The following is a 27,780-nucleotide window of genomic DNA, read 5'->3' on the forward strand; positions in this document are numbered from 1 at the left end:
TTGCCTCCATGCCCTTTCCAGACCCTAAAATGTGATTCCTAGCCCCTTCTGCAGCCATGAAGTTCTAACACAGATATCACCTCCTCCATGAAGATTTTGAGGATTTCCTGACCAGATGTGATTTCTTTTGCAAGACTGTAAGCTTCTTGAAGACAAAAACCAAACCACACATTACTACTCATATTTTGGAAAAATACATTTACCTTTTTATCCATTTAGCTCTCGTATCATTGTCCTTTTCTAAATTTTATTCATTATATTCTTGGCCAGGCACAGTGGCTCACACCTGTAATTCCAGCACTTTGGGAGGCCAAGACAGGAGCATCACTTGAGGTCAGGAGTTCAAGACCAGCCTGGCCAACATGGTGAAACCCCGTCTCTTCTAAAAATACAGAAATTAGCTGAGGGTGGTGCACCCCTGTAATCCCAGCTACTTGGCAGGCTGAGGCAGGAGAATTGCTGGAACCCAGGAGGCAGAGGTTGTTGCAGTGAGTCAAGATTGCGCCACTGCACTCCAGCCTGGGTAACAGAATGAGACTCTGTCTCGAAAATAAAATAAAATAAAATAAATTTTATTCATTATATTATTATTTCTGCATTGTATAATAATTAAGCAGAATAATACATATATTCTCTTTAATTCCTTGAATGCAGGGATTATGTCATACATATTTCTTGCATTATCAGCCCCATCCAAGACCTATGGTAAATGTTCAAGCAATACTAACTGAAGTAGATTAAATTCAAGATTTAAATGCCAATAATTATTCCGTAACATAGAAGAGAGGGCGAGAAACATAAAGAGTTCACCTTACTCCAAAATAGTTGAAAAACAGCCTCATTCCAAAACAAGGGAGGTCGTTTTTCTTATTTTGTAGGTCTCCCATTCTTTACTTACTCTGACTACCAGCACAGGAAAAATCTAGGTAGTCTCCAACTCAGCAAGAAGTTGCAGTCTCTTTGTACATGTAGGACATTGATTTGGAAATTATAAATCATTTCCCTTTGAAGTCATAGTATAAATAATGTTTTAAGGTCTCTGACAGGTCTCCAAAAGTTGACTGAAACTCTCAATAAAGCAGAAATAATATATTTTCAATAAAAAGTAGGAAATAAAACTACTGACATATTTTACTTGCAAAATAATCAATAAACAATGAAACACACTTGATTTTCTTTTTTTTTTTTTTTTTTTTTGGAGATGGAGTCTCGCTCTGTTGTCCAGGCTAGAGTGTAGTGATGCCATCTCGGCTCACTGCAACCTCCACCTTCCAGGTTCAAGCAATTTTTCTGCCTCAGCCTCCAGAGTAGCTGGGATTACAGGTGCATGCCACTGTGCCCGGCTAATGCTTGTATTTTCAGTAGAGACACAGTTTCACCATGTTGACCAGGCTGGTCTCAAACTCCTGACCTCAGATGATCTGTCTGCCTCAGCCTCTCAAAGTGCTGGGATTACACGCATGAGCCACCACACCCAGCCAAGTGATTATTTTTGAATAATCATGATTCAAGGAAAGCAGATTTAACTATAGAAAAAGGAGGATATCTTCTAAGCATTCTCTCCTGGTGGCTATCATCTACGTTTCTCAGAGGCTTTGTTTTTTGGAATTAAGACACGACTTGAGGGCCTAAGTCTTACTCTGGCCATAGCTCTGAGTAATTTCAGGATCCACATGGAACCATGTTTAACACCCCAGTCCCTCTTTTCCCTCATCTCTTCATCCTCAGGGATCTTCTCCACTCCCTTCTAGTTCTCCCACTTCCACAGGCACTCCCTGGATCACACCATCCCCTAGGACTGCTTCACCTCTAAATACTAAACTTACAGGTAGTCCCTATTCTCTGACAACTCACCTCCTAACCTTCCAGGTCACTCACTCCATTATTCCCAAGACATCTATTTGGAATCTTCAATCTATTTGGAATGTCCAGTTCACCAATCCCTTGGCTATTTCTCTACAGCCTTATTCTGTTTTACCTCTCTGACTTAGATCCCAAGAACCAACATTTCAACTATGCCACTGTCATGGCACTGTCCTGCCAAACATAATCCAAGACAACTGTCCACCTGTACTAGAAATGCTAAGAGCTTCTGGGGGTGGGGGTGGATCATACATCCAGTCTGATCTTCACTAGAACTCACGGTCACCTAACTCAACCTCAATATTTCTTGGCAATTCTAAATTGGATGGATGGATAGATAACATAGGTGGAAACTTGTAGAGATGATGCAGAGAATCTACAGACCTTTTGTAATGTTTTAGAGATGGATAATCCTTAGCCTAGCATTTCTAATTTTACTTCAAATCATATAGCATTGTTTTCATTTAAGGTAAATGTATCTGTGCTACCCGTAAATTCACAAGCACACGACACTTTTCTGCCTTGGTAGCTCTGTCTGTCCTCAAATGAGGAGGAGAAATTCCCTGGGAAAGAATAGAAAAGCTCTAAAGTAGATTGGAGAAGAAATAAGGAATCTCAAGAAAATGTATCTGTGTAGCAGGAAGAGACTGCCTGAGATGGAATATATTGTGATGTAAGTCACAAAAGAGAAAGTGGAGGTTTGCAGTGGCTTGTGTCCACTAGCCCCTGAATCCATTTCAACATGGTGTTATTGTCCTGGGGTAGCTTAGCTGTCATACATTAATCAACAAATACTTATGGAACACCTTCTGTTTGTCAGATACTGTTTTAGAAGCTTGAGAAAAAGTGAATAAAACAATGTCCCTGCTCTCACAGAGCTCACATCCTAATAGAAAAAAAAGGTAGCAAATAAACAAAAAAAGAAAGGGGTATTTTTAGTTAGTGATATACAAAAAAAAAGAAAAGAAAATAGGACAATGACTAAACAATGAATGGGCATATTAGTCCTTTTCGTGTTGCTGTAAAGGAAACACCTGAGGCTGGGTAACTTATAAAGAAAAAACATTTATTTGGCTCACAGTTCTGCTGGTTGGAAGACTGGGCATCCAGTGAAGGCCTCACACTCCTTCCATGCATGACAGAAGGTGAAGGGGAGCCAGTGTGTGCAGAGATCACAGGGCAAGAAGAGAGCCAGGAAGGAAGTGCCAGGCTCTTTTTTTTTTTTTTTTTTTGAGACAGAGTTTTGCCCTTGTTGCCCAGGCGGAAATGCAATGGCACGGTCTCAGCTCACTGCAACCTCCACCTCCCAGGTTCAAGCGATTCTTCCGCCTCAGCCTCCCGAGTAGCTGGGATTACAGGCGCCCGTCGCCATGCCTGGCTAGTATCTGTTTTTGTATTTGTAGTAGAGACGGGGTTTCACCACGTTGGCCAGGCTGGTCTTGAACTCCTGACCTCAGGTGATCTGCCCACCTTGGCCTCCCAAAGTGCTGGGATTACAGGTGTGAGCCATCACGCTTGGCCCAGGCTCTTTGTAAGAATCAGCTTTCTTGAAAACTAACATAGGAAGTGCTCATTTATTCCCCATCCTCAGGGACAGTGTTCATCTATCCATGGAGGATCCACTCCCATGACCGGAACACCTCCCATCAGGCCCCACCTCCAACGCTGAGGATCAAATTTCGACATGGGATTTGGAAAGGACAAACATCCGAACCACAGCAAAGAGGAAGGGGGGTATGTTTTAAATTGTGTGGTCAAGGAAGTCATTCCTGAGGAGGTAACATTTGAGCTGAAAACTGAATGGTTGAAAAAAAAGAACCATCCACATGGAAATCGAAACGTTGGCTTTCTCTCACGAATACAAGATGGCTACCACAGCTTCAAGCATCACATCCTCACCTAACAACTTCCAAAGCAGGTCTGGGGATTTCCTTGTATCAGGAAGAAACAGATTTCCCACAAACCCCTAGCACACTTCCCTTCATGTCCCACTTGCTAGAACTAGGTTGCACACCTACCCTCCAACCAGTCACTGGCAAAAGAGACTGGGATTGGCTGGGAACAACCAGGGTTCCTCTGCTGGGACCTGGCATGGGTATCCTCCACTGAAGATAGGCTTCCCACACCTAAACCAGACTGGCCTGCCATCAGCAAGGAAAAAGGGCAAAGCAGCTACCACAAAGATCACACTTGAGATTGTCATGCAGGATTTACTGAACACCTGACCGTGTTCCAGGCACCGTGCTAGCGTTAGGAATTTTAAAAAGACCCAGGCATCACTTTTACTCTCTCACTCCGTTGCTTAAAAGCCCTCAGTGGGAGTAACTCCCTCTTCCCTCCTCTTCACCATTTCGAAGCCCCTGGACTGATGGAGGTATAGTTCATGGCCACTTGCTTCCCTGCAGCCTCTGCTCACCTCTTCAGCTCAGAACGACTCCTCCTTCCTCTCAACTCATAAACCACATTTTTCCTTTGACAATTCATTGAACATCTGGGCCCTGGGAATACATTTTTGCTGAAAAGACAAGGTCCCTGCCCTCATGGAGTTTCCAGTCTAGTGTCACAGAGAGATCATTAAATAGCCAATTACAAGAATGAAAAGTGTTACAAGAGTGGAAATACGAGGATCCACTCCGATGACCCAAACACCTCCCATCACGCCCCACTAGATGTTACCAGAGCACCTCAAGTTGTCCAAAGGTGCGGTGAGAGAATACATATTTGGAGAAAATGTCATTTAAGCCAACACTGAAACGATGGATAGAATTTAGGGAAATGGGAGTAGAGGTCAGGTTGGGGGAGAAGACAAGGCTTTTCTACCTAGAAAAATGAGCATGTGCAAAGGGCCAGAGGTGGGAAGACCGAGTTGGAAGAAAGGAACGGAAAGAAGTTCAGCACTGCTGGAAAACAGTAGGAAGGGAGAAGAGGGAGAAGTGTCTGTAATGACAGGCAGAGGCCAGGCCAGCAGGGGTGGAAAGCTTAGGACTTCATCCTATGGGAAGCCATTGAAAGGACTGACATGATTAGGCTTGCATTTTGGAAAGGGCACTCACTCCCGTGCTCCAACGCCTTTTTCACGCTTCAGCCATACTACAAACAGGATGACCAACAAGACACAGTGGCAACAGGCTGGGCCAGCATAGTGGCCAGAGAGTGGGTAGTGACCAAGAAGGTCCAGGACTCAGTGAATCATGGGCTATGCCCTGCTAGCGAGAAGAAGGGCCTAGGGGTTTCTGTTTTTGTTTTTGTTTTTTTTTTGACAGTCTCACTCTGTTTAGTGACACGATCTCAGCTCACTACAACCTCCATCTCCTGAATTCAAGCAATTACCCTGCCTCAGCCTTCCTACACAGCTAGGATTACAGTCGTGCGCCGCCATGCCTGGCTAATTTTTGTAATTTCTGTAGAGACGATGTTTCGCCAACTTGGCCAGGCTGGCCTCAAGTGGTCCACCCAACTCGGCCTCGCAAAGTGCTGGAATTACAGGAGTGAGGGACTGCGCCCCACCCTGTTGGGCACTTTGAAGAATGATGGTGTCCTTCACTGAGCTACCCAGCACTAGATAAATTCATTTCTGACAAGTTGCATTTCAGCAGCTTCCCACAGGGCACCGAACACACTGTGTTCACTAATTAAGTTTTTAAAATGGCGTTTCTTCTCCTTTGCCGCCTGCCCCTTTCATATCAAAACCACTCCCTTCTTATCTTGGGCCACACTTTTCTCTAACAGGCCTATTTCGCTCTTCCCCTTTGCGTCCACAGCCACATGAACAATGTAAAAAACATGGTTTATGTGCTTCGAGTTTTCGTCACTGTGTCCCTGGAGAAAAATCCATACTTTTTTGAGCACCTACTACGAGCTAGTTCCACCAGGCATTCCTAACACAGTGTTCCGCTAATGCAAACCTTAAGGCAGCCAATCAGACATTTAATGATGTCAGTGATCAATAAACGGCAATTAGTAATTGACACGAATCCAACTTTTTTTTTTTTCTGGAATGTCTTTTATTCATTATGAAGAAAAAAAAAAAAAACTCACACCCTTTACATTTTAAAGATGAAGCTTACGGGACAGCACGACGTCCCAAGAGCCGGTGTCAGTTCTGGGTATCCTCCACGTGGCCTTTCCCGGACTTGCGTTACTTACAATATGCGATTTCACTACTTGAGGTTACTGGGTACTAATTTTACAACACTGTGTAGCTACGTGAAGCGGCTCGGAATATACTTTATCACTCTGTTTTAAGCAGTACGATGTCTGGATGAAGCATCAAAGCGAGATGGGTCAACTTAAAGGGCCTTTAAAACATCTTGAAGCAATAACAAGCCATACACCGAAGCAGGGGCGGTTTTAAACATTACACAGGACCTTAAACAATCGAACCAATTTGTCCTTTGTTCTTTTTATTACATTCATTATTACATTAATACTGTTTAAAAAGAAACGCAAAAGGCATTAAACTTCGGTACCAATCTACACAAAGTCCTCGAAGGGGCCTGGCTTGCACCGAACGCGCGTTTGTGTCACCCCGTTCGCTCGCAGAGCCCTGAAGCCCACTGAGCTTAGGGCGCTCGGTCCCTAGAAGCAACCTGAAATGAGGGGGTCGCCAGGCCAGGCCCTCGTTCTGCAGGGGAGGATCCGACCAAAGTTTGCCAAGTTTCCAGGCAAGCCCGGCTGCGCAAATGCCGCTTTTTAGCTACAGCTGCAGGCCTGGCCCGTGGGAGGTTTGCCCTGGGGGTCTCCGGGCCTTCAAAGAAAAGTCCCAAGAGGCGGGGGGCGCCGCCTGGGCCGCCAGCCAGGGGGACCCGTCGCCCCGGGGCACAAAGAAAGAGCGCGCCCACAGGGTGTCCCCTGACCCAGGCGACTCGGGGCCAGGGAGGCTGGGCGCTCCCCAGCGGCCGCTCTTCCCCTTCCGAACCCGCCGGGCCCACCCGCTCCTGCACCACGGCCGCCTCGGCTCGGCTTTTCTCCTGCAGTGAGCTGAGTGCGCTCAGCCGAGGAGGGGCCGCGCCGCGCCGGCCGCGGGCCCAGCCCTTCCCGCCGCGCCCGGGGCCGCCCTTCCCGCTGGAGCCGGCTGATCGATGGCCCTGGCCACCCGCGCCCCCCGCCTCGGCTCGCCCGCGAGCCCGGCTGTGTGTTTTGGAAGCGGCGCAGCGGGCCGCAGCCGTGTGACGCCCGGAGCGGGCAGCGCCGCCCTTCCTTCCCCCCGGGCTCGGGCGGCGGCGCGGCGCGGCGCGGCGGCGGGGCCGGGCGGGCGGGGCGCGGGCTCCGGAGCGGAGGGCGCGGGGAGGGGACGCGGGCGGGGACACGGGCGGGGGCACGGGGCCGGGCGGGGGGCGGAGGCCGCGCCGCGCACGCCCAGCCCCACGGCCGCGCCGCGCCTCGCGGGACAGGTTGGGCCGGCGGGGCGGCGCCCGGCTCCGGGGAATAATGAGTGTCTGTCAGGCCGTCCCCGGGTGACTGGGCGGGGCGGGGCGGAGGCGGCGCGGGAGGCGGGGGTGGCGGGGGAAGGGCGCAGGGCGGGGTGCGTGTTTGCGCGAGTGACTCGGCCGACCCCTCCGGCGGCTGCCTCCACCCAAGTGGGTGGGGACCCGCCCAGCCCGGGCGGCCGCGGCGGCTCCCTCTCCCCTCCCTGACCCTCCCACCCCGGGTCCCAGCCTCTACTTACCCCGCCAGCCCCGGGAGGCTCGCAGAGCGAGCGGCGCCGGCGTCATGTGACTGCCCGGAGTTGGTGCCAGGAGCCAGAGGGGAGCCAGGAGCGGAGCCGCGCGGAGCCAGGGCCCCAGCCGGAGCGCAGCGAGAGCGCCCGCCGCACGCGCGCCCGTCCCAGTCCCCTGCGGCCGCCGCCGCCAGCCCCGCGCGGACTGGAGCCCTGACATTGCTGCGCTCGGGGGGCTCCAGGCAGCCCGGATCGGGGCCTTTATTTCTCGTCGGCGGCGCCCCGCACCGCGCCTCGCAAAGTAAGTCCCGTCTCCCTCACCTCTGCTCCGCACCCCGGCCCCTGCCGCCCCGCTCCTCGGCCAGTCTGGTTTCATTTTTTCCCCTGGAGGGGGCCGCGGGGAATGGGTCCGAGGTGCAGCGCTGGTGTGTGTGGGGGGCGCCTGCGGGCTTGGGAAAGTGCGGCGGCTCCACTTAGCCGGGGTGGGGGCGGAGAGCGAGCAAGGAGGAGGGGGTCACGGGTTCGCGGTGGAAAGTGAGGGGTTGAGGCGAGGCACCGTGCGGACCCCGGGTGGTGGGGAGCGGGACCGCAGCGCCCGCCGCCGTCCCAGGCAGGGCGCGGGCGGGGGCTCACCTGTGTGGTCCCCGGCCTCCTCCCGCCCGCTCACGATTCCCTCCAAAGCCCCAGAAATATCCGTGCTCTCCGCGTGTGGCAACGTTGTTTGGAGAAAGGTAGCGCCGAGGCCGCGCGCTCCTGCTCCTCCCCCTCACGGTGCCCCCCCCCCACCACCACATCGCCGGCTCCCGCGTCCTTCCCCTCCCCGCCCTCCGCCCGCGCCCCCCGCCGCCCCCCTCCCAGGACACGCCGCCCGGCAGCTTGCCCGGCAGAGCAAACTTGGAGCAGCCTCCGGGCCCTCTGGAAAGAAACTTGGGGCAATTGGGATTGGAGGCAGCATCCCATTCTTGGTTCTGGAGCCCAGGAGCTGCCAGGGCGTCTGGATCCTCCGGGGCAGGAGAAATGAGCTGGCCGGGTTTGGAGTGTCTTCCTGGGGGCATGGAGAGAACCTGCCGCAGTGCCTGGAGCAAGGATTGCAGCGTGGCTGAAGGCGGAGGACGCCTTAGGCAACTGCCTGCAGCCGAGCCTGATGGGGATCCAGGGACAGATCCCTGGATCAGGACCCATGGGACCTACCTAACATTTCGAAGTGGCTTTCTTAGAGATGGCAGATAAGACTTGGAATTGTCATACTCATTTTTGGGGGCAGATAGCTACTGACAAGGAGGAGTACTTTTCTGGTTTAAATGTTATAGCAATATACAGCAATACTAGAAGAATGTGAATGAGACTTATTTTTAATAAGTCGAGTTAAACGGAAATTGGAAATTGTTCACCTTCTTGTATTTCACTAAAATAAACATTTTACACTTAACCACTGAATTTCTTACTCAGAATTTATGTTTCCATTAATATCACCCAAGACATTTTAAATATATTGATTATATTCTCACAAGAGTCTGGTATATGGGGAAAAGTATGAAGAGGTATTCTGACAAGTACCTGAAACATGCCAGCAAAATCAATTGGGGAATAGGCCAGTTGTTCATTATAGGTTTTTCCACACAGCAGTTTTGTGCTATCCTTTTCTGTATGAATTTGAGGAGCATTTTTATAAGAGAAATTCATCTGGATGATTTGCCTCACCCTAGGGAAGAAGACTTGCTTTTAGGGGAAAAAACAATCTGCTAGCATTACTATCTCAATTTTTTGGAGTTAGTGTTTAAGGGAAGTGTCCATGAGTGATTTCTTCTGGTTTGAAAAGAGGTATGTTAGTTGACCTTAGGCTGTTAATAGAAACCTGAAATTAGATGTTTGATTAAATTAAACTCCCTAGAGAAACTGATTTCTTCATTTCTGCAGTCAGTGGGCTTTGCTGCAGAACTATTTATTAGAAGAAAAAAACCTAATATGCTATCGGTAAGTTCAATGATGATACATTGTAAAGAACATTTAGCTTGCATGAAAGAGAATGCAAGTATAAAAATCTCAACATGGGAATAACAAAGAAAAGTAGCTGCTTAGACCACAAAACCTTGTCAGGTACAAAACAACAGAGTTTTGCAGAAAGCTATTGTTTTATTCACTGCAAAGTTTCTAAATTAAAACCCAATCTTCTTGTTGCTATGGGCACTGTGATGCTTTTTTTTTTTTTTTTCCTTTTTTTCTTTTTCTTTTTTTTTTTTTTTTTCTCCTTACCTTACTTACGTCTGCACACACCACATTCTTAAATCTTTGATAATGTAAGCTTGAGTTAAACAGTCCTAGCTAACAAAGTAAAGAGAAATAATGGGAAAGGAACTGTGAATGGATTTTACCATCTTAAAAATAACCCAAAGGGAAAGTAGACATTTTAGAATTTCTTCTAGAAATTAGTACTCTGGTGTACAGATTTTATAGTAATTTTTAGACTAAATGTCAGGAACAGAATCACATTCTTAAAAGGTGAATTTCTATAAATGTGTGTATATGTTGAACAGATGAGCAGTTCTGTGCAAAAAATGTGTATAACTGCATTTGAAAAAGACAGTGAAAATTTTGGGTTATTCTAGACATCCCATAGTCTGTCTTGGAATTTAGTTCTGTGACTAAAGGAGGCTTACAATTGCTCCAGTTTTGGTTCTGTGGGGTACCCCAGTTGTAATCTGAATTCCTAACAGCAGTGCTTTTTTTTCCTCTTGATGCACTGAGGCTGAACCATAATCATTACCCTAACTCGGAATTTGATCAGAGCTAGGGAGTAGCCATTGGAATGGGGCAGAAAGGGACAAAAGAAATCAGGAGGGAGGCTAGTGTTCGTTAGGAAGGTCTCTGCTGCTTGAATATGATAAAATCACATTTCACTTATGATGTTTACTGTATGTGGCAGCTCTTATTTGTAAATAGGGCAGGTCCCCTGTATAAAGCTGGTGTTATTATTCACACCCATAGAACAAACACCTCCACCCCCCTGTTGTTGTCTTAAAAAACTCCAGCTGCTCATGAATATAGGGTCAGGGAGGGCCGGCTAAATGTTTCTCTGTGCTTTCTCTCCAGCACAGCCAGCAGAGCTGTTTCCTGTTCTTTGTTTCAAGGCTGGGGTTTGCGTCATACATTCCAAGTGGCATATGTGTGCTCTTTCCTGTTTCAGGCTGTTTTCTGGTAGATCAGTAGCCCAGACCAGGCTGAGGTCCCTGCCCCTAAACTCTGTATCCCCACCCATGGAGTTATCATGTCTCTACACACTTGATATTGCTTAAGACGCCTGTGTTATGTCATAATGAGAAGTCAGTTAACCTTTTTACGTACACCCTTTGCTCCACTGCATTTGTCTGGGTGCATAAATGCTTTTACCTTTTTACATTTTTTATTGCCAGATTGTGATTTGGGGAAATTTGGGTCCATCTTGGCAAAGAAACCTAAAGGAGTTTTGTTTTTATTTGTAATTCTTGTGTTGAGGTGGTTAGGGTGTTAAGTTTTAAGATAGGCATTTTGCCCTGAAGCTGTCAATTTCAGATCAGGATTAACACCTTACAGTTTAGAAGACCTGGCATTATCTGAAAGATGTGGCCCACCCTTGTTCACGTTTTAACCCAGGCTGCTCCAGGTGGCTTCCGTGGATGGAGGAGAATTTAAGCAGTGTTGGCAGCCTGGCCTTAGTTGAAAGTCTTGCTTATGTTTGGAAGGAAAAATCTTTAGAAAAATCACTGAAGCAAAGCATAAGACATTGAGAAAATCCCAGGATTATTTCTTTTTAAGGACAAAGATTTAAATATCAGGATAATATTTTAAGGACAAAGATTTCACTGTATAATATTCTACATATCATTTCCAACCCGTTTTTAAGAATTAAAACGCTCAAAGAAAAGGAGAACTGGCAATAGCAAATTCGTTTGATGACAGATCGTATGGAAAATTTTAATCTATTTTGAAAACAGAAGAAGAATACTCTTATTTTTGTTTTACAATAACATTTTTCATTATTTTTTAAATACTCTGTCAGTTGTGGGTCAGTGAATTTCTGGGATAACTATTTAAGACCTACCTTAATATTAGTTTTCTGTTGGTTCTTGAGAAACTAAGATTTAAGGAAATATTTGGTTGAAAAAAGTTTTGAAAAGTGCTTTTGTAAACTTGGGGATTTTTTTTTTTTTTTAATGGAAAGGAATCATCTACAGCATCTCCGTGGAATTAATTTCAAGAGTTGCTGAAGCAGCAAATCAGGCCCTCTGCTCCCCCAAATGGATGATAATGGGGCTTTAGTTTTAAATGTCACATTTCACCACATTCTTTATGTATAAATGGAAAGTATAAAATAGGATATTAAGAGAGTTGTTAGTATCAAATAGTTGGCTACTGATACTTCTATGAAAAAAGCTGGGAGTTTTGGAAGTCCCAATAAGTTCTTTCTCCTTTGGGAAAAGCAACTGGAAATACTAAGCTGACCTGTAGAACAAGAGGCTTTTAAGCTTAAAATTCATAAGTAACTCAAATTGAAGCAAGTTTTTGTTTGTTTGTTTTGGTTCCAAAGTTGTTAACAATCTAACTAGGTTTGGTAAAGAGTATTTGGCTTTCCCCAAATTCTTTCCTCTCCCTTTTGCAGGGAGATGAAGTGGTTAATAGAGATAATTAGGGTCTAATATATTCTATCAGAAAAAAATTCTGCAAGCTTCTAAATGCTAAGCTGAATAGTTGGGGAAAATTATACTATCTTATAGTTGCTATAATTACCAAAAAAATGGGAATAAGAGTTTTATTTGTTAACCATATCAATCATGATTCCTAATTTAGTTTCATTGTGTCTGCATCCCCCCTTGAGATACTTGCCTTCTTAATATTTTCAAATCAACATTTTTTGCTATAAAACGACAGATTTCTTAGGCAGTATTTCTTGTTCTCTGCTTTCACACCCAGTTGTGTTTAAGAAAAATAAATATACGCAACTTCATTCTTTAAGTTACTAGGAATTACATTATTCTGGAACTTGGATTCTTTCTGAAATGCTTCATTTATCATTGGTTCTAGCTTTTTAAAAAAACGAATCTCTAGAATCTTAAAACAGTTGATATCTGGTTTGCTAGTATGTGATACTCTAGTCAGAATTCCTCTTGGGAGTGAGTTGGAAGAGGGTTATGATGGTCGCTAGCATTCTCATTGTCAAGACCACGCTGTTCCTTTCTCAGACCATGTTTCTCATCTTAAGCAGTCATGCCCAAGCTGGAGACAGGAAACCAGACAGCAGTCTGCCCTGATAAGGGACAGCATTGTCTGAAGGCGGGGATAGCCCTGCTTTTCCCCCCAGCTCAGCTCTCCTTCCTTGAAATTTAGTAGTCGTAGAAGAGGCACAATGCTGTTGACAGTTTCTGAACCAGAACTGGGATTCATTTCTTCCAAAGCAAAAAAACAGTGTCCTCAGCCCGGCGCAGTGGCTCATGCCTATAATCTCAGCACTTTGGGAGGCCGAGGCAGGCGGATCACCTGAGGTCAGGAGTTTGAGACCAGCCTGGCCAACATAGCGAAACCCCATCTTTACTAAAAGTACAAAAATTAGCCGGGTGTGGTGGCGGCCGCCTGTAATCCCAGCTACTCGGGAGGCTGCCTGAGGCAGGAGAATCACTTGAACCCAGGAGGCGGAGGTTGCAGTGAGCCGAGATTGTGCCTCTGCACTACAGCCTGAGCAACAAAAGCGAGACTCTCTCAAAAAAAAAAAAAGGTGTCCTCTTAACTGGCCCTGTCCTAATTCTGTAATGTGACCATATTCAATGGAACAGTAAGAGAAAAAAAAAATGATCTGTGCATTTTGTATCCGTTGGTCAGAGGGGTTGTAGTAAAGTTCTTTCTTTAGCAAAACAGATTCCTGGAGGTTTTGAAAGTCACTCTATTGTGTCAGCAGGCTGAATTCATTATCATTTCTCCATCTAATTATTTAGAAGGGCTGGAGACAGAAGAGAGCGAGTTAAGTGGCCCTCTAGCCCATGCATTTCATGTAACCCCTGGGTCTGGCTCTTACTTACCCTGTTTCCTGTAAGGGGGCGCTCCCTGAGGCAGGCCCTTTGCAGGAGGACCCAGAATTGCCCTGCTTAGTCTGGGACATCCTCAAGATGGTTGCCAGTCTCTGGAAGGCTTGTGGATCCTGCCAGGGATGGCCCAGAGCTAGTCTCAACCCAAATCAGTGGAGTTTGGCCAAATCTGGACATAAGAGATCAAATGGATATTGAGGTCAGTGGATTCTACTCTGGAGAGCGCCCTGCGAATCAAGTGTGGGCTTTTTTCTCCTTTGGCCTATTTGCTGTTCTTTCTGCTACCACTGTTGTTTAAGTGTAATCACTGAAATCTACTCCTTTATCTGTTCCTGTACTTTGCACCCCTGGTACCTTCCAAAGCTTCACACTCCAAAGCCTCTTTCATTTGTAAGATCAAGTTCCTGTTCCACTGAGTTTCCAAACCAGGGAGTTTTTCTCTCCCAGGCTCCCAAAGTTTTCACGTTGACTTTGCATTTTAGAAGATGACGTTTCAGGCTGGCTTCACCAGCCGCTGGACAGAGTTTCCATGTAGGACACCTGGTGTACCATCATTCCAGGGCCGTTGCCCTTAGTTTATCCTAGCATGTGAGAAGTGTAGTTTGACATCCATTCATTTATTCATCTCACAAGTATTTATTGAGTACCTACTTATTAGAGCTAATCTCAAATTATGTGCAATCATTACTCTGAGTTATGCCATAGGATGGAGTAGATCTGCAGTGATCTAACCTGAAAAGGCATTTTGAAATCTTAATTGCCTGCTGGAACCTCCCCCTGGCACTGCTTCCCATGGGCCAGTGTGGCTGTGCACACCCACACCCTCCCTACTGGGGAGTGACCCCAGCATTAGGCGATTTTACCTAAAAGCCGGTCCCACAGCACAGGCTCTGAAGCAGAACAGAAAGTGCCCGGGTCTGCAGGCAGACACACTTCTGTTCCTGGCTGCAGCTCCAACCAGCTCTGTGAAATTGGGCGAGTCATTTCACCTCTGTTCCTCCATTTCCTCATTTCTAAAATGGGATGAGGACCTGACCCTTCTACCTTTGTACAGTTATTATGAGGATTTCCGTATTTACTTGGGTCAAGCTGCCAATTTTTCTCAGCAGTTATATCGACAATGCAGGTGCACTGGCTAGGAAGAATAATCGCCTAATTTGGGGCCTTCAGAATGTGTCTTTTGATCTTGCATCCAAGTGTGCATACTGAGACAGGGTGGGCAGCAGGAGCCAGTTGGAAGGGGTGGAAACTCACTAATGTGAAAAGACTGTCCCCACATTCTTTCTTCTCTGGGGACCAACCTGTTCACAGAAATCACTATCCCGTACTTACTGTTAGTGGTGTAATGTTGTCCTCTGCCTGGGGAGGTGGAAGAGTGGTGTGCCAAGGCCACCAGTCTTAAGTCAGACTACCTTGGGTTCAAGTCCTGGCTCTACAAGTTGGCAGCTGTGTGATGTTAGGCAGGTTACTTGACCTCTCTGTTTCAGTGTTCTTTTCAGTAAAATGGGAAGATAGTAACCACCTCATTGACATTAAACAGCACCTGGTGATTACCAAGCATGAAGGTGGTGGTGATTGGCAGGAAACCTGTGACATCATTTAGCCCCTTGCCTTCCTTGATCCCTTTTCAAAAACCTATGTTTGCACACACTCCTTCCCCCTGCAGTTCCCTCCCACCTGCCTCCTCTCCTCCCTTTCTCGCTTTCTTTTTTCTATTTTACAATATTTTAAAATACAGTAGAGACCTCGACACTAGACTTGTTTAGAAGACCTGACCTCACTGAGTGGATAATGAATTCTTTGAAGATGGTACTGGTAAGGTCTCTGGAGTGCACATGATGGGCCAGGCTAAGGTTAGGGGCAATAACTTTTTCTTAGGAAGTTTGGTTTACTAGGTCTCCCTTAGAGTTCGGCCCTTCACCCCTATTACTTGTTTAAGGGAGGTTTCAAGTGCATTCAGAGGGAAAGGGAGATGATTGTGGAACTCCTACTATGAGCTAAGTGCTCTTATGTTAGCTCCTTAGGCTTGACATAAAAACTTCATTCAGGGAACAAGCCCAGTCTCCTGTGGGGAGTGGGGAGGGAGCCCTCTCAGGAAGGCTGAGGCCTGCCTGTCTGTCCTTCCCAGTACTGCTGGCAGCGTTGTGGGACGCACCACTGGGAAAGCTAAAAGGCCTAGCCTATCTAGGTAAGAAGAGGCGGCCTTGGATCCCCCAGGGAGCAATCAGCTGGCTGCAGAGTGGGGAGGGCCTTGAGCTGGTCTTTGAAGAATTAGGAGGATTTAGATAAGCCGGAAGGGGAGGGGGCATTCCACGCCGGTTGCCCAGCATCGGGGCCAAAACTGAACAAAGGCCTGGGGGTGGGCAGGGCAGCCGGCATGAAGGGCACTTGTTGGAGCAGGGGGCAGCTGGTGGGGAACGGGGTGCCAAGCATGGGTGCCTGAGCCCACTGTCAGACCCGGGGAGAGCGCGGGAGGGAAGTTTGTGAGCTGGGGAAGGACGGGATGAGAAGAGATCTGTGAAAAAGGCGAGTGGCAAGGGGCGAGGGCTGGACTGGAGAGGCTGAGGGAGACCAGTGGCGGAAAAGCTGCAGCAACGCAGGTGGGAGGTGCTGAGGGCCTGGCCCCCAAGGCAGGAGGGGAGAGCAAAGGAGGTGAGGAAGGCTTCAGAGATGGCCTCTAGGTTTCCATGGTGAAGGACCAGAAAATAAGGCCAATGGGAGGCGGGGAGGGGGCAGCCTTAGAGGCAGGAACAAGGAGGAGTAGGGTTGGTTTGGGCCACGTTGATAGCAGTGGTTCAAAATGCTTTTCTTTTCTGCTTATTTTTAAAGGGAGAGGGCAGGCTTCACTCATGGTTTTGTATTCAAAGTTTCAGTGGCTCCCCGGGAGGAACTTCAGTGGAGAATCCTCAGGAGCGGAGGGAATGATCACAGCCCCACAGTTCCTTCTGGTTATTTTTAAGGTTCTAACCATCCCTGTTCAGGCCGGAATTTCCAGGAACTGGCTGCTGCCCAGAGCCAACTGCTCCCTCCCAGCCTCCCACTCCCTGCAGGGTGGGGCCCCATGGGTGGAGGCTCCTTAGGGTGGAGTTGGGTGGGTCTCCAGTGATAGGGAGGGCACTGAGCAGAGGCAGATGAGAGGCAGCGTGGCCTCACGCAGCCCTTCTGGATTTGATTATATAACACTTCACAGAAGAGAACTCTGAGGGCTTAGGCGAGGCCTTGTGAGATATGTACACAGCAGGATTAGACATTACGGGTATTTTTCAATTTATCTTGGGTTGCTTGCCCTTAAAACTAAAACACAAAATTGTCAGAGAGCATAAACAGGCATGTAACCCTAGTAGGAAAATGATTCGAATGTGCTGCAGTTTCTCTAAGAAGGGTGTGGAATGCCACTAGCCAGATGGCCTTGAACTCCCAAGGGTAGCATGGGTGTGGGTGTCCCCACCCCCAGCCATGCTTTGCTAGGCCTCAGTTTGGAAACTCAGTCAGGCTTTTGCTTGGTTGTTACCTTTGCACCTGTCCTTATTGACATGCAAAATCAATTGCTTCACTTGGTCTTTCCGCAGTACAGGGTGTGGGCAGAATCTTATCTGAAGCCATGTCCTGTTTGGACAAGTTGGACTTGCCTTGGCAACTCTCCATAGGGTGGAGCAGATGGGTGGAGGCAGGAAAGTAAAATTGGGTGGCTTGTTAGCAGAGAGACAGAGAGGGTGGGTTGTTTGCTCACTGGATCATTGTATTTCATCTGAAACGAAATAATTAACTTCTTTGCCGTTTACAATACACATTAATGCAAAATAATTCATGAGGGGCAAAGATTTAGAAACAACCCGTGGACTTTTTCTCCTTTTCAAACCAGCCCTAGAAGAGTAAGACAGGTGAAAATCGCGGAGTGGCATGAACATTTCCAAGAATGTCCGGGTAGGAATTTCCAGGCAGGAATTTCCAGGTAGGTGCCAGTGCTTAGCTTTTCTTAAGGGAGCCTCCAGCTTAATGCCTGCTGACATCTGTTGCCTGTCCCCAGTATTTCTGGCCAGGGCAACTGCGCTTAAATAATACTTGAGCCATTGGGGGATTTTGAAGAATTTGGGTAAAGAAACGAAGAGAGAAACGTTTCTCTGGAAAGGAAGTTTAGCTACAGGGATGTTGCTTGCCTGCCCAGTTTTCCTAGCCAAGAATTACACACACATGCACACACAGCCCTTTTTTTTCTCTCTCTCTCTTTTTTCCACTGAAGTTCCTTTGGGGAGTAAGGGTGGGGGAAGATAACATGTTTTCTCTTTTAAAAATCCAAAAACTTAGAAGAGTTGAAAGGGACGCTTAGCAATGGTGTGTTGATGTGTTGCTCCTTCCGAGGTTAGCTGGGAGACGGGAGTTGTGCTTGGAGGAAGGCAGGTGATTGGGAGCCTCAGGGTCAGTCCTGAGTTGGGGAAGATAATGCAGGGACCCTTTGAGGATCTGTGGGAAGAAATGAGGGCACGAAAAAGGGAAGAAATAGGGAGATGAGAAGGAAGAACATCAGAGGCAGGTCTTGCTCTAACCCCAAGAAACAGGGAAGAAACTGCTCCTGATACATACACGTTCTCTCTCCACCTTCCTCCTCCCTCAGGAAGGGGCAGGCAGTCGTCTCTAAGGTCGTTTCTGTAATAAATCATGCTCTAGCCTCCAGGCAAGCTGCTTTCAGAGGAGGTTTAGTAACCCCCTAACCTCGACTTCCATGAAGGACTGTGTGTGTGTGTTTCTAAGCCCTGCAGCTCACCTGCAGCCCTACCCCCCACCCCATAAAGCCATTGTGCCTAGGCCTCGGATACTGCTGGATAGGGCTCCAAAGCAAGACTGCGTTACTTCTGAAACTTCATGTCAATGATTCACCAAGCTTTTTAATCTGTAATCACGCAGTCCTGCATTTTGACAGAAATTTGACCCTTATTTTAACATCTGAAAAGTCAGAAGTGTAGGTGGAAAGAGTGTGAAGGGAAATCCGTTTCTCCTTTTTGAGGACCATTCATTTTTATTGGCCTTTCTCCGCAAAATAACACAGCTGGGGAAGATGGCATTTGCTCCAGTTATGGAAAATTATTTTGGCAGTGGTGATGTTCCGGTAAATTTTTGCTTTTAAGCACCTCAATAACTTAGAATTTTTCATAAAAACAGTTTTGCCCTTTTTTTCCTCCTTTTAGATGCAGTTTTGTTATCCTGGTATTGCTTAGTTTAGCATTAGAATGTATTTCTAAGGCTAAGACTAGCTAATGTATTTCTAAGGCTAGCTAAGCTAGTTAAAATATAATGAAGATGTAAATATGTTTATGATTGGAAAATAGTCGTCAGAAAAAAATAGAACCACATTTAGAGCCTCCTCTTCTCAGTGATACCCACATAAAATGATTAATAGAATTCCTGAGCCTGGTTAAAACCCACTAGGTTTAAAGACCCCGAGGTTGGCCAACTGGATTGATTGACTGCCCGAGTCCTGGTCTCTAATGCCTGTTTTAGTTCGCCACCTACTGGTTCTGCTTAAGATTGCCATCAGTACTGTATGATAGATTTTCTAAGCATTTGTGGTTTACTTAGCATTCTTTCAGAATGACAATAACCCCAGTGCACTGAGCCACCCGTGGGTACCAAAGACTGCCAAGTAGGGACCCTATTTCTTCCAGGGCTTAAGTTACTTCTCAGTTATGTGGAAGGCACTTTGAAGACTTTACAGTCACTCTTAGGATTCTAGATCAGAACCTGTAAACAAATCAGTACCAATGACAAAAGTGGTCCCTCTAGTCAGAGATAATGGATGCAAAGTGTAGAAATTTTTTGCAGATACATAAACAGAAGCCTGATTTCTGTTCATGTGTTTGATTCTCTTTCTAAATTTGGTTTCTTCCTAGCTTGGCTTCCCTATCTTGTCTTTGTTAAAAGTTTTGATTATAGAAATAATAAACTTACACCTGTAATTCCCACACTTTGGGAGGCTGAGGCGGGAAGATCACTTGAGGCCAGGAGTTCGAGACCAGCCTGGCCAACATGGTGAAACCCCGTCTCTACTAAAAGTATAAAACTTAGCCAGGAGTGGTGGTGTGCACCTGTAATCCCCGCTACTTGGGAGGCTGAGGCAGGAGAATTGCTTGAACCAAGGAGGCAGATGTTGCAGTAAGGCGAGATCATTTCACCGCACTCCAGCCTGGGCGACAGGGTGGGACTCCATCTGAAAATAAAAATATATATAAATAATGAACTTTAAAAATAGAACACAGATGTGTAGAAAGCTGTCCCACCCACCACTACTCTCAAGAAGCTCCTGTTAACAGTTTCGGGTATGTGGTTCCAGGCGTTTTCTTTGCATATCCTTTATCTTCTTGTTTTATATTCTGTGACTATCACTAAAAGCATCGTCATTTAAAAGCTATTTTAGAAGCTACCAAATTGGAAACAAAGTGCTTGTAGACGTGTGAAATAGTCAGTGAGTTTGATTCTATTCATTGTGATATTTGAATTTTGCACAGACCTTTTTTTTTAACGTCCAGGATGCATTATTTAGTTAGGAGTTTCAAAATTAGGTATTCTAATCCTATCATTCCTTCTTTGTTTATTAACTTAAATACTTCTGTAATAAGAATATCCCTTCATCAACATTTGGATTACTTTGAGGTACATTTCTGAGCAAATAAACATACCTTTGTAATTATTTTTTAATAAAAGTAAATCAGGTTTTGTTAGTGCCAGTGTTTTTGTGTTTTGTTTTGTTTTGTTTTTGTTGTTGTTTTTTTTTGAGACCAGAGTTTCGCTCTTGTTGCCCAGGCTGAAGTGCAATGGCGCTATTTCGACTCACTGCAACCTCTGCCTCCCGGATTCAAGCGATTCTCCTGCCTCAGCCTCCTGAGTAGCTGGGATTGCAGGTGTGTGCCACCACACCCGGATAATTTTTTATATGTTTAGTAGAAACGGGGTTTCACCATGTTGGACAGGCTAGTCTCGAACTCCTATCCTCCGGTGATTTGCCCGCCTCGGCCTCCCAAAGTGCTGAAATTACAGGCGTGAGCTACTGCGCCTGGCCAGTGCCAGTGGTTTATACTAGACTGTGTTTCTCTTAGGATTACAAGTCTTGCGTTTCCTTAAACTTAGGTAAAACAAAAAATTAAAGAACAATAGTGATTTTAGTAATGCCTTAATGATAAAAAAGATGTAGCACGTTAATGTGTAATTCATTTCTAAAAGGATTCAGTAGTCGTTTCTGTGGCCATTAGACAAAGTCATTGAAAGCTATGTGAGCTAAATGGTAGACTTAGAATTTGAACGAAAAGGAACTCCAGAGCCCATCCTCTTGATTTATTCTGCTGTGCTGCAATTAGTGGTAGTAAAGAGTGCAGGGTAACATGAAGTGTGGAGATGCTGGCCTCGCTTACAAGCTGTTGTTGCAGTGGTCCAGTTGTGAAGTGACAAGGCCTCATATGAGACCTCATACAGGATGTAGGCAGCTGTTAACTTTGAAACCGAATCTAGTCTGAGTTTTATTTAAGGGTGGGAGATGGACCTCTAAGGCTAGGGTAAGTTAGCAAAGAGGCAAATACCAGACATTTTTCTCCTGAAGTTGGAACCAACACATTTAGTGTCGTGTGTACAGAATATATATCCAAATTTTATGTGCATATGGATATAAATTAGGGCAAAGGGGTGTGTGTGTGTGTGTGTGTGTGTGTGTGTCTGTGTGTCTGTGTTTTAATCTCATTTGATAGACCTAAATCCTTGAGAAATAGATAAGGGAGGCATGCTCTGCATTTTACAAATGATCACTCTTGCCCCATGGCTGTGCTAGTTTGCAGTCTGCTTGAGTCTCAAAACCATGGCTCCTTCCTTATACACCTGAGAATGCGAATGCTTTAATTTAGAAGCATTTGCATCAAGATACTGTCTAGAGGGATAGATGAGTCTGGAAGAGTGAATTCAGTGTAAAAAGCTGGGGGTGGGGAGGTGGGAGGCTGCCACAGGGTGACCAGCCGTGAGTCAGGGCTGCTAAATGATCTGACCTCATTGATGTAAGCAGGAGATCTCACATCTTTTGTTTATGGTCCACTGTGAGGCATTGGACAACAATTCTTAGAACCATGTTCATCCGTACAGCTGCTAGGCTGGGAACTGGTTAATAATAGATCCTAAGACACAAAAGCGTTTTCATCCCTCATTATGAAATCATCTATTTTTCACTGGCTGTTGCGGTTTGTTCTTGCTGGAATACATAAGAGGGTAGTAGCACCATTGATTTCAGCAGCTTGGTATCAAATTGTATTTGCAGATTACAATACATCCTGTGATGCAGGAAAATATAATTTTGAAGTCAGGGCCTTATGTCAAGTTATTGATGAAATTCATGTGTTGTCATGAGATTGTCATGAGATTGAAAACAGGCTTTCTTCAATGAATCAACGAAGCACAAAAACTACGTAGTATCACTTCCATAATTGTATGTGAAGATATCTTAGTATAACCCATAGAGCACCAATACAACAAATTATAGGATTGCTATCATGGAGGTGGGGATGGGAGTTTTTAACACTGAAATACAAGAAGTAATCCAGAACCCGGGATTCCTGCAGCTTCCTCACTCTAGAACTTGTTCAATTTGCCACTCAAACCGGGGTGATCTATAAAGACCTTAACTCTAACCAAAGCACTGAGCACTTAAACCAAATTTGCCTAGTGAGTGCCTGAAGTCAGTTTCTGAAAGTGTGTCTAGTAGCAGGACAGTGTTTCTGTAACTGAGGAGACACATTTGAACATTGAGCAGACTGAATATTTCATCTTGTGAAGAAGCAGTTGGCTTGATGTAGATTAGTGTTAGAAGTGGACTATACAGAACAGAAGAAAACAGAAGGGATGTCAAGCAGAGAACAACAGAAGAAAAGGACAGGACAGGATCAAGATCTTTACAATAGGCTCATTTCCTAATGAGGAGAAATCTGTGTGAAAACAAGCTAATATTCTTCATATGTGAAAAGTGCTTAGAAAACAATAAGAAGCGGTGGGGGGGTGTCAAGACCTGAGTAGGCATTTCTCAAAAGAAGAAATCCAAATGGTCAGTAAAGCTGAAAAAAATTAACTTCAATAACCAAATCAATTTAGAATAAAAATCATTTGCCATTTTGAGACTTAACAAGTTGGCAAGGTATGTATGTTTTACAACACAAGTGATAACACATGTTGCTGGTGGAGATTTGGGGAAACAGGTTGTATTTTATTTATTTATTTTTTTTTTTTGAGACGGAGTCTCACTCTGTTGCCCAGGCTGGAGTGCAGTGGCGGGATCTCCACTCACTGCAACCTTCGCCTCCCGGGTTCAAGCAATTCTCTGCCTCAGCCTCCTGAGTAGCTGGGATTGCAGGCATCCGCCACCACACCCAGCTAATTTTTGTCTTTTTAGTAGAGACAGGGTTTCACCATGTTGGCCAGGCTGGTCATGAACTCCTGACCTCGTGATCCATCCACCTCAGCCTCCCAAAGTGCTGGGATTACAGGCCCAGCAACAGGTTGTATTTTATTAATGAAAATAATAGTTCGTTTTTGCCAGATGATGCATCAGGCGCTTTGGGAAATGTACGTACTTCTCACCCAGGAATTCCCCTACAGAAAACTTATCCTAAAAATTAACGGTGTGCAGGAGGATATATTTAAAGAGGCTCATTGCTGTTTGTAATGGCGAAAATGTAGAAGCAACCCTAAGTGCCCAGTCAAGAGGAATGTGTTAAGTAAACTGATGTGTTCACACAGTGGCACGGGGGATTTGATGGTGCAGAACCATACTTACTGAAAAACAAACATTTTCACAATTAATTGTTCAGTGAAATGATAGGTACTAAATAGCATGTACACTGTGAGCCCAGTTTTAAAGAGGGTTTGTTAGAATAAAAATGAAATTTAATGATGGTTGGCCCTAGGTTTTCTTTTTGCTTGCCTTTTTTTCCCCTAATTTTTCTGTGACTAGCATCAGGGGAAAAGGGAAGGTGTTTAACAATCGTACATAATCTGAACCTCTAAAGAGTTGCACGGCAATCTCAGGCAAGCTTTGCTGCTTAGATGGGGCTGTACCTAATGTTCCAGAAAAGTCCGGGTTTATGTATTGAGTTAGAAATGTTGGTTGGCTCTCATCTGGTTATGACCCTGGAGTCTGGTTTTAATTATGTAAATGGCATCTTTCATAGGTAAGGGAAACAAATTCCAGCCATTCCAGGGGTAAGGGAGAAAAAGGGGTAGAGAAGTGGGGTGAGGAGTATTCTATTTTATTTTATTATTTATTTATCTATTTATGTTTCTTTTGAGACAGAGTCTCGCTCTGTGACCCAGGCTGGAGTGCAGTGGTGCCATTTCGACTCACTGCAACCTCCGCCTTCTGGGTTCAAGCGATTCTCCTGCCTCAGCCTTCCGAGTGGCTGGGATTACAGGCGTGCGCCACCACACCCAGCTAATTTTTGCATTTTTAGTGGAGACGGGGTTTCAGCATGTTGGCCAGGCTGGTCTCAAACTCCCGACCTCAGGCGAATTGTCTGCCTCAGCCTCCCAAAGTGCTGAGATTACAAAGGTGAGCCACCTTGCCCAGGCTATATTTTATTTTTACTAGTTTGTATTTAAAGTAACCTTGAGATTTAGATAGATACCTTGTTTTGTTTTCTAGGCCGAACACCAGAGCACCCTAGAAGGTTTAACTAAAAGAATGCTCATGTTTGACCCAGTTCCTGTCAAGCAAGAGGCCATGGACCCTGTCTCAGTGGTAAGTTTTCCAAAATTGAACACCTCGCCTTATTTTTTCCAAGGGATGATAACATCATTGTGTGTCAAATTATTCCTTAAAATCATGGCCGGGTATGGTGGCTCACGCCTGTAATCCCAGGACTTTGGGAGACCGAGGCGGGCGGATCACCTGAGGTTGGGAGTTTGAGCAGCCTGACCAACATGAAGAAACCCCATCTCTATTAAAAATACCAAATTAGCCGGGTGTGGTGGCACATGCCTGTAATCCCAGCTACTCGGGAGGCTGAGTCAGGAGAGTTACTTGAACCCGGGAGGCAGAGGTTGCGGTGAGCCGAGATAGCAGAGATCGCGCCATTGCACTCCAGACTGGGTAACGAGCGAAAGTCCGTCTCAAAAAAAAAAAAAAAAAGAAAAAATCACTCATTACTCGACAGGCATTTCATAGGCAAACTTTTCTCAACGCCCCCAGGTATGAGTGAGCTAAATACTGTCCTAGCAGCTGTGGGTCCTTTAGTAAATGGGATCTGCGCTTCCTTAAGACCTGTGCCCGGCATCGCCCTAGGATATGATCAGCGTAGAACTTAGGCCATCGGCAAATCCTCTCATGACAGAAGTAATTTTACAAAAATTCCTCAGCCCTTTCGTGTGTAAAAATATATTAAGAATAGGATGATTTGCTTAAAAACCAATGACAACAGCCATATGGAGCTATGACTATATGAGAGATGACTGAGGGAAGCCAGCGAGAGAAAGAACTTGGCAGTGAGGATGGAATCTCGTTTATTTGGAAGAGTCTGGCTGGGTGGGAATTACGTGCATTGTCCTTTTCAGCACCTTAGCCCTAAGTCAGCCCCTCGGGAGCCAGGCCACTGGCTGCTCTTAGGCCACCAGGGACTAGCGAGGAGTCTAGGGTTTCTGCGGGTACAACACCAGTGCCATGGAGGTGAGACATGGTGACGGAGGAAGGTGTCTGACTTCAGAGCAGGGAGTGGTTTCAGCTTGAGGGATCTGGTTGAGTGAATATTGAATAACAAGGCAGCGCTCCCACTCTGTCTTGCTCTTTTCTTCCACGGGCTTGGAAAATATTCACAAGGGGGAAAACTTGGCCCCGGTTGTGTATCTGAAGGTTGGTAATGACACGCTTGCAAAATTAGATCATCCTTATGCATGGGCTCTGGAGGTTCCTGCCAAAAATGTTTATACAAGACATGGGGGTCACGCCGAGGCCCTTGGAGCTGAGTTGCCATGGATATTACTAAGCCAGTAAAGTGTTTACCAGTATCTTTAATGCAAGTTAAGGCAGAAGGGCTTTAAGGAAATAACATTTGCATTCCAGCGTGATAACTGAATAACCAAGTGTCTGAATATGGTAGCAACTGAGCAATAAGGATTTTATTAATCAAAAAACTAAATTACTTTTTTTTTTTTGAGATGGAGTCTCACTCTGTCGCCTAGGCAGGAGTACAGGGTGTGATCTCAGCTCACTGCAACCTCCGCCTCCTGGGTTAAAGTTATTCTTCTGCCTCAGCCCCCATAGTAGCTGAGATTACAGGCGCCTACCACCATGCCCGTCTAATTTTTGTATTTTCAGTAGAGACTGGGTTTCGCCATGTTGGCCAGGCTGGTCTTGAACTCCTGACCTCAGATGATCCACCCACCTCAGCCTCCCAAAGTGCTGGGATTACAGGCATGAGCCACCGCTCCTGGCCAAACAACTAAATTACTTTGAATGTTATTCGGTGCTGTCGTTGTATTCATCACATCCCCATCCCCGGCATCACTACATGATCACGTTAGAGGAAAATGAAGGTACAAAATTTCCCCATTAATTATATTCTTGAAATAGGAATAGGTTTGTAGCACTGGAGAATATGATTCATTTTACAAATGGTGCAGAGCCATCAGTGAGGCATTTCACTGGTCAGTGTACTTCCAGTACTTTTAATCAAGCGTGAAAATAAGGCTCAAGAGTCTAATATAAAGCTAAAATGAAGATCCACATTGCTAAATTGGTGTGACATATGTAATTAAGTGCAAGGAAATGCACTTAACCGAAAAAAAAAAGTGGAATAAAATGAATTTGAAGTAACTATTAAACTTGCATTGTTTTAACGTATTAATACACGAAGTTAAAATATGGAGGAGTGATTTTGCAGTTAATGGTCTTTTTCTCCTTCATGTGTTAGATTTCAACTGCAACTGACACTTTTAGAATTTAGTTTCACCAAGTTACTGTCAGTCCTTCAAAATGAAGATTGTTTTTTTTTCTTGTTTTGGTTTTAACTTTATTCAGCAGGAAGTATTTTTTTCTTAATTCAGTGCAACCTAAGTTAACAGAAACATTTGAGGAGTGGGGTGTTAAAATGATTTTACTTAAAAAAATTAAAAAGCTTTTGTTTCCACTCTTAAATCTTCAAATTTCATCTTTCCTGCCTTCATATGTGAAGTATATTGAACCTAATTTATTATTCCTTTTTCTTTTAATTCAGTCTTTGACCTGAAGGTCAAAGTCTTTGGCTATTCAAGTCAACGTTGTAAACATTAAGGCACGATAGGACATTTGTGAAAATATTTTTAATTTCTACAGATGAATAAAAATATTTTATAGTAACTTATTTCTCCCCCTCTTCCCACCCCCTAAAAGGATAGCACAGCAGAAACAATCGCTTGTTTGCGCTTTTGCTATAGGTTAGAGAAAGTGAGGACATGTCATTTCCCTCTTAACCACATATAAGCCCTCATACTGTTCTCCACTAGCTTTGTGCTTTGAGGCTTGGGGTCACCCTGTTAAAATTTGCAAGAATGAGGAACAGAGTAGACTCTGCCTCCCCAAGTCTGTGCCTTCAGTCTCTGCTATTTACTGTCCCTCTGATCTTGGCAAAATCACCAGCAGCTCCCCGAGTTTCTGTTTTTTTATTTTTATTTTTATTTTTTTTTATTTTTTTTTTTTTGAGACGGAGTCTCGCTCTGCCGCCCAGGCTGGAGTGCAGTGGCCGGATCTCAGCTCACTGCAAGCTCCGCCTCCCGGGTTCCCGCCATTCTCCTGCCTCAGCCTCCCGAGTAGCTGGGACTACAGGCGCCCGCCACCGCGCCCGGCTAGTTTTTTGTATTTTTTTAGTAGAGACGGGGTTTCACTGTGTTAGCCAGGATGGTCTCGATCTCCTGACCTCGTGATCCGCCCGTCTCGGCCTCCCAAAGTGCTGGGATTACAGGCTTGAGCCACCGCGCCCGGCCTTGTTTTTGTTTTTTTGTTTTTTTTTATTTTTTGAGACGGAGTCTCGCTCTGTCGCCCAGGCCGGAGTGCAGTGGCCGGATCTCAGCTCACTGCAAGCTCCGCCTCCCGGGTTCACGCCATTCTCCTGCCTCAGCCTCCCAAGTAGCTGGGACTACAGGCGCCCGCCACCTCGCCCGGCTAGTTTTTTGTACTTTTCAGTAGAGACGGGGTTTCACCGTATTAACCAGGATGGT

At 45.6% G+C, this 27,780-nt stretch overlaps 1 protein-coding gene and 1 long non-coding RNA gene across 9 annotated transcripts in view; one reads left to right on the forward strand and one right to left on the reverse strand.

Moving 5' to 3' along the window:
* Nucleotides 1-7,554: 7,554 nt before the first annotated feature.
* Nucleotides 7,555-27,780, forward strand: part of KLF3 (KLF transcription factor 3) — a 38,015-nt gene continuing 17,789 nt past the window's right edge. Inside the window, exons 1-3 of one of the 8 annotated variants that reach the window (XM_078001571.1) lie at nt 7,555-7,823; nt 23,888-24,142; nt 24,236-24,331. In XM_078001571.1, coding sequence (XP_077857697.1) covers nt 24,275-24,331 — 57 coding nt within the window. In that variant the 5' untranslated portion in view covers nt 7,555-7,823; nt 23,888-24,142; nt 24,236-24,274. 8 annotated transcript variants of the gene reach the window in all.
* On the reverse strand, nt 16,826-19,782 carry LOC144341141 (uncharacterized). Its single transcript, XR_013417812.1, has 2 exons — nt 19,656-19,782; nt 16,826-18,036 (listed from the first exon to the last, which is right to left on the reverse strand). It is a non-coding gene; the product is annotated as an uncharacterized LOC144341141 (long non-coding RNA).

This window comes from Macaca mulatta, chromosome 5 (genome assembly GCF_049350105.2).
Source record: "Macaca mulatta isolate MMU2019108-1 chromosome 5, T2T-MMU8v2.0, whole genome shotgun sequence".
Classification (NCBI taxonomy): domain Eukaryota; kingdom Metazoa; phylum Chordata; class Mammalia; order Primates; family Cercopithecidae; genus Macaca; species Macaca mulatta.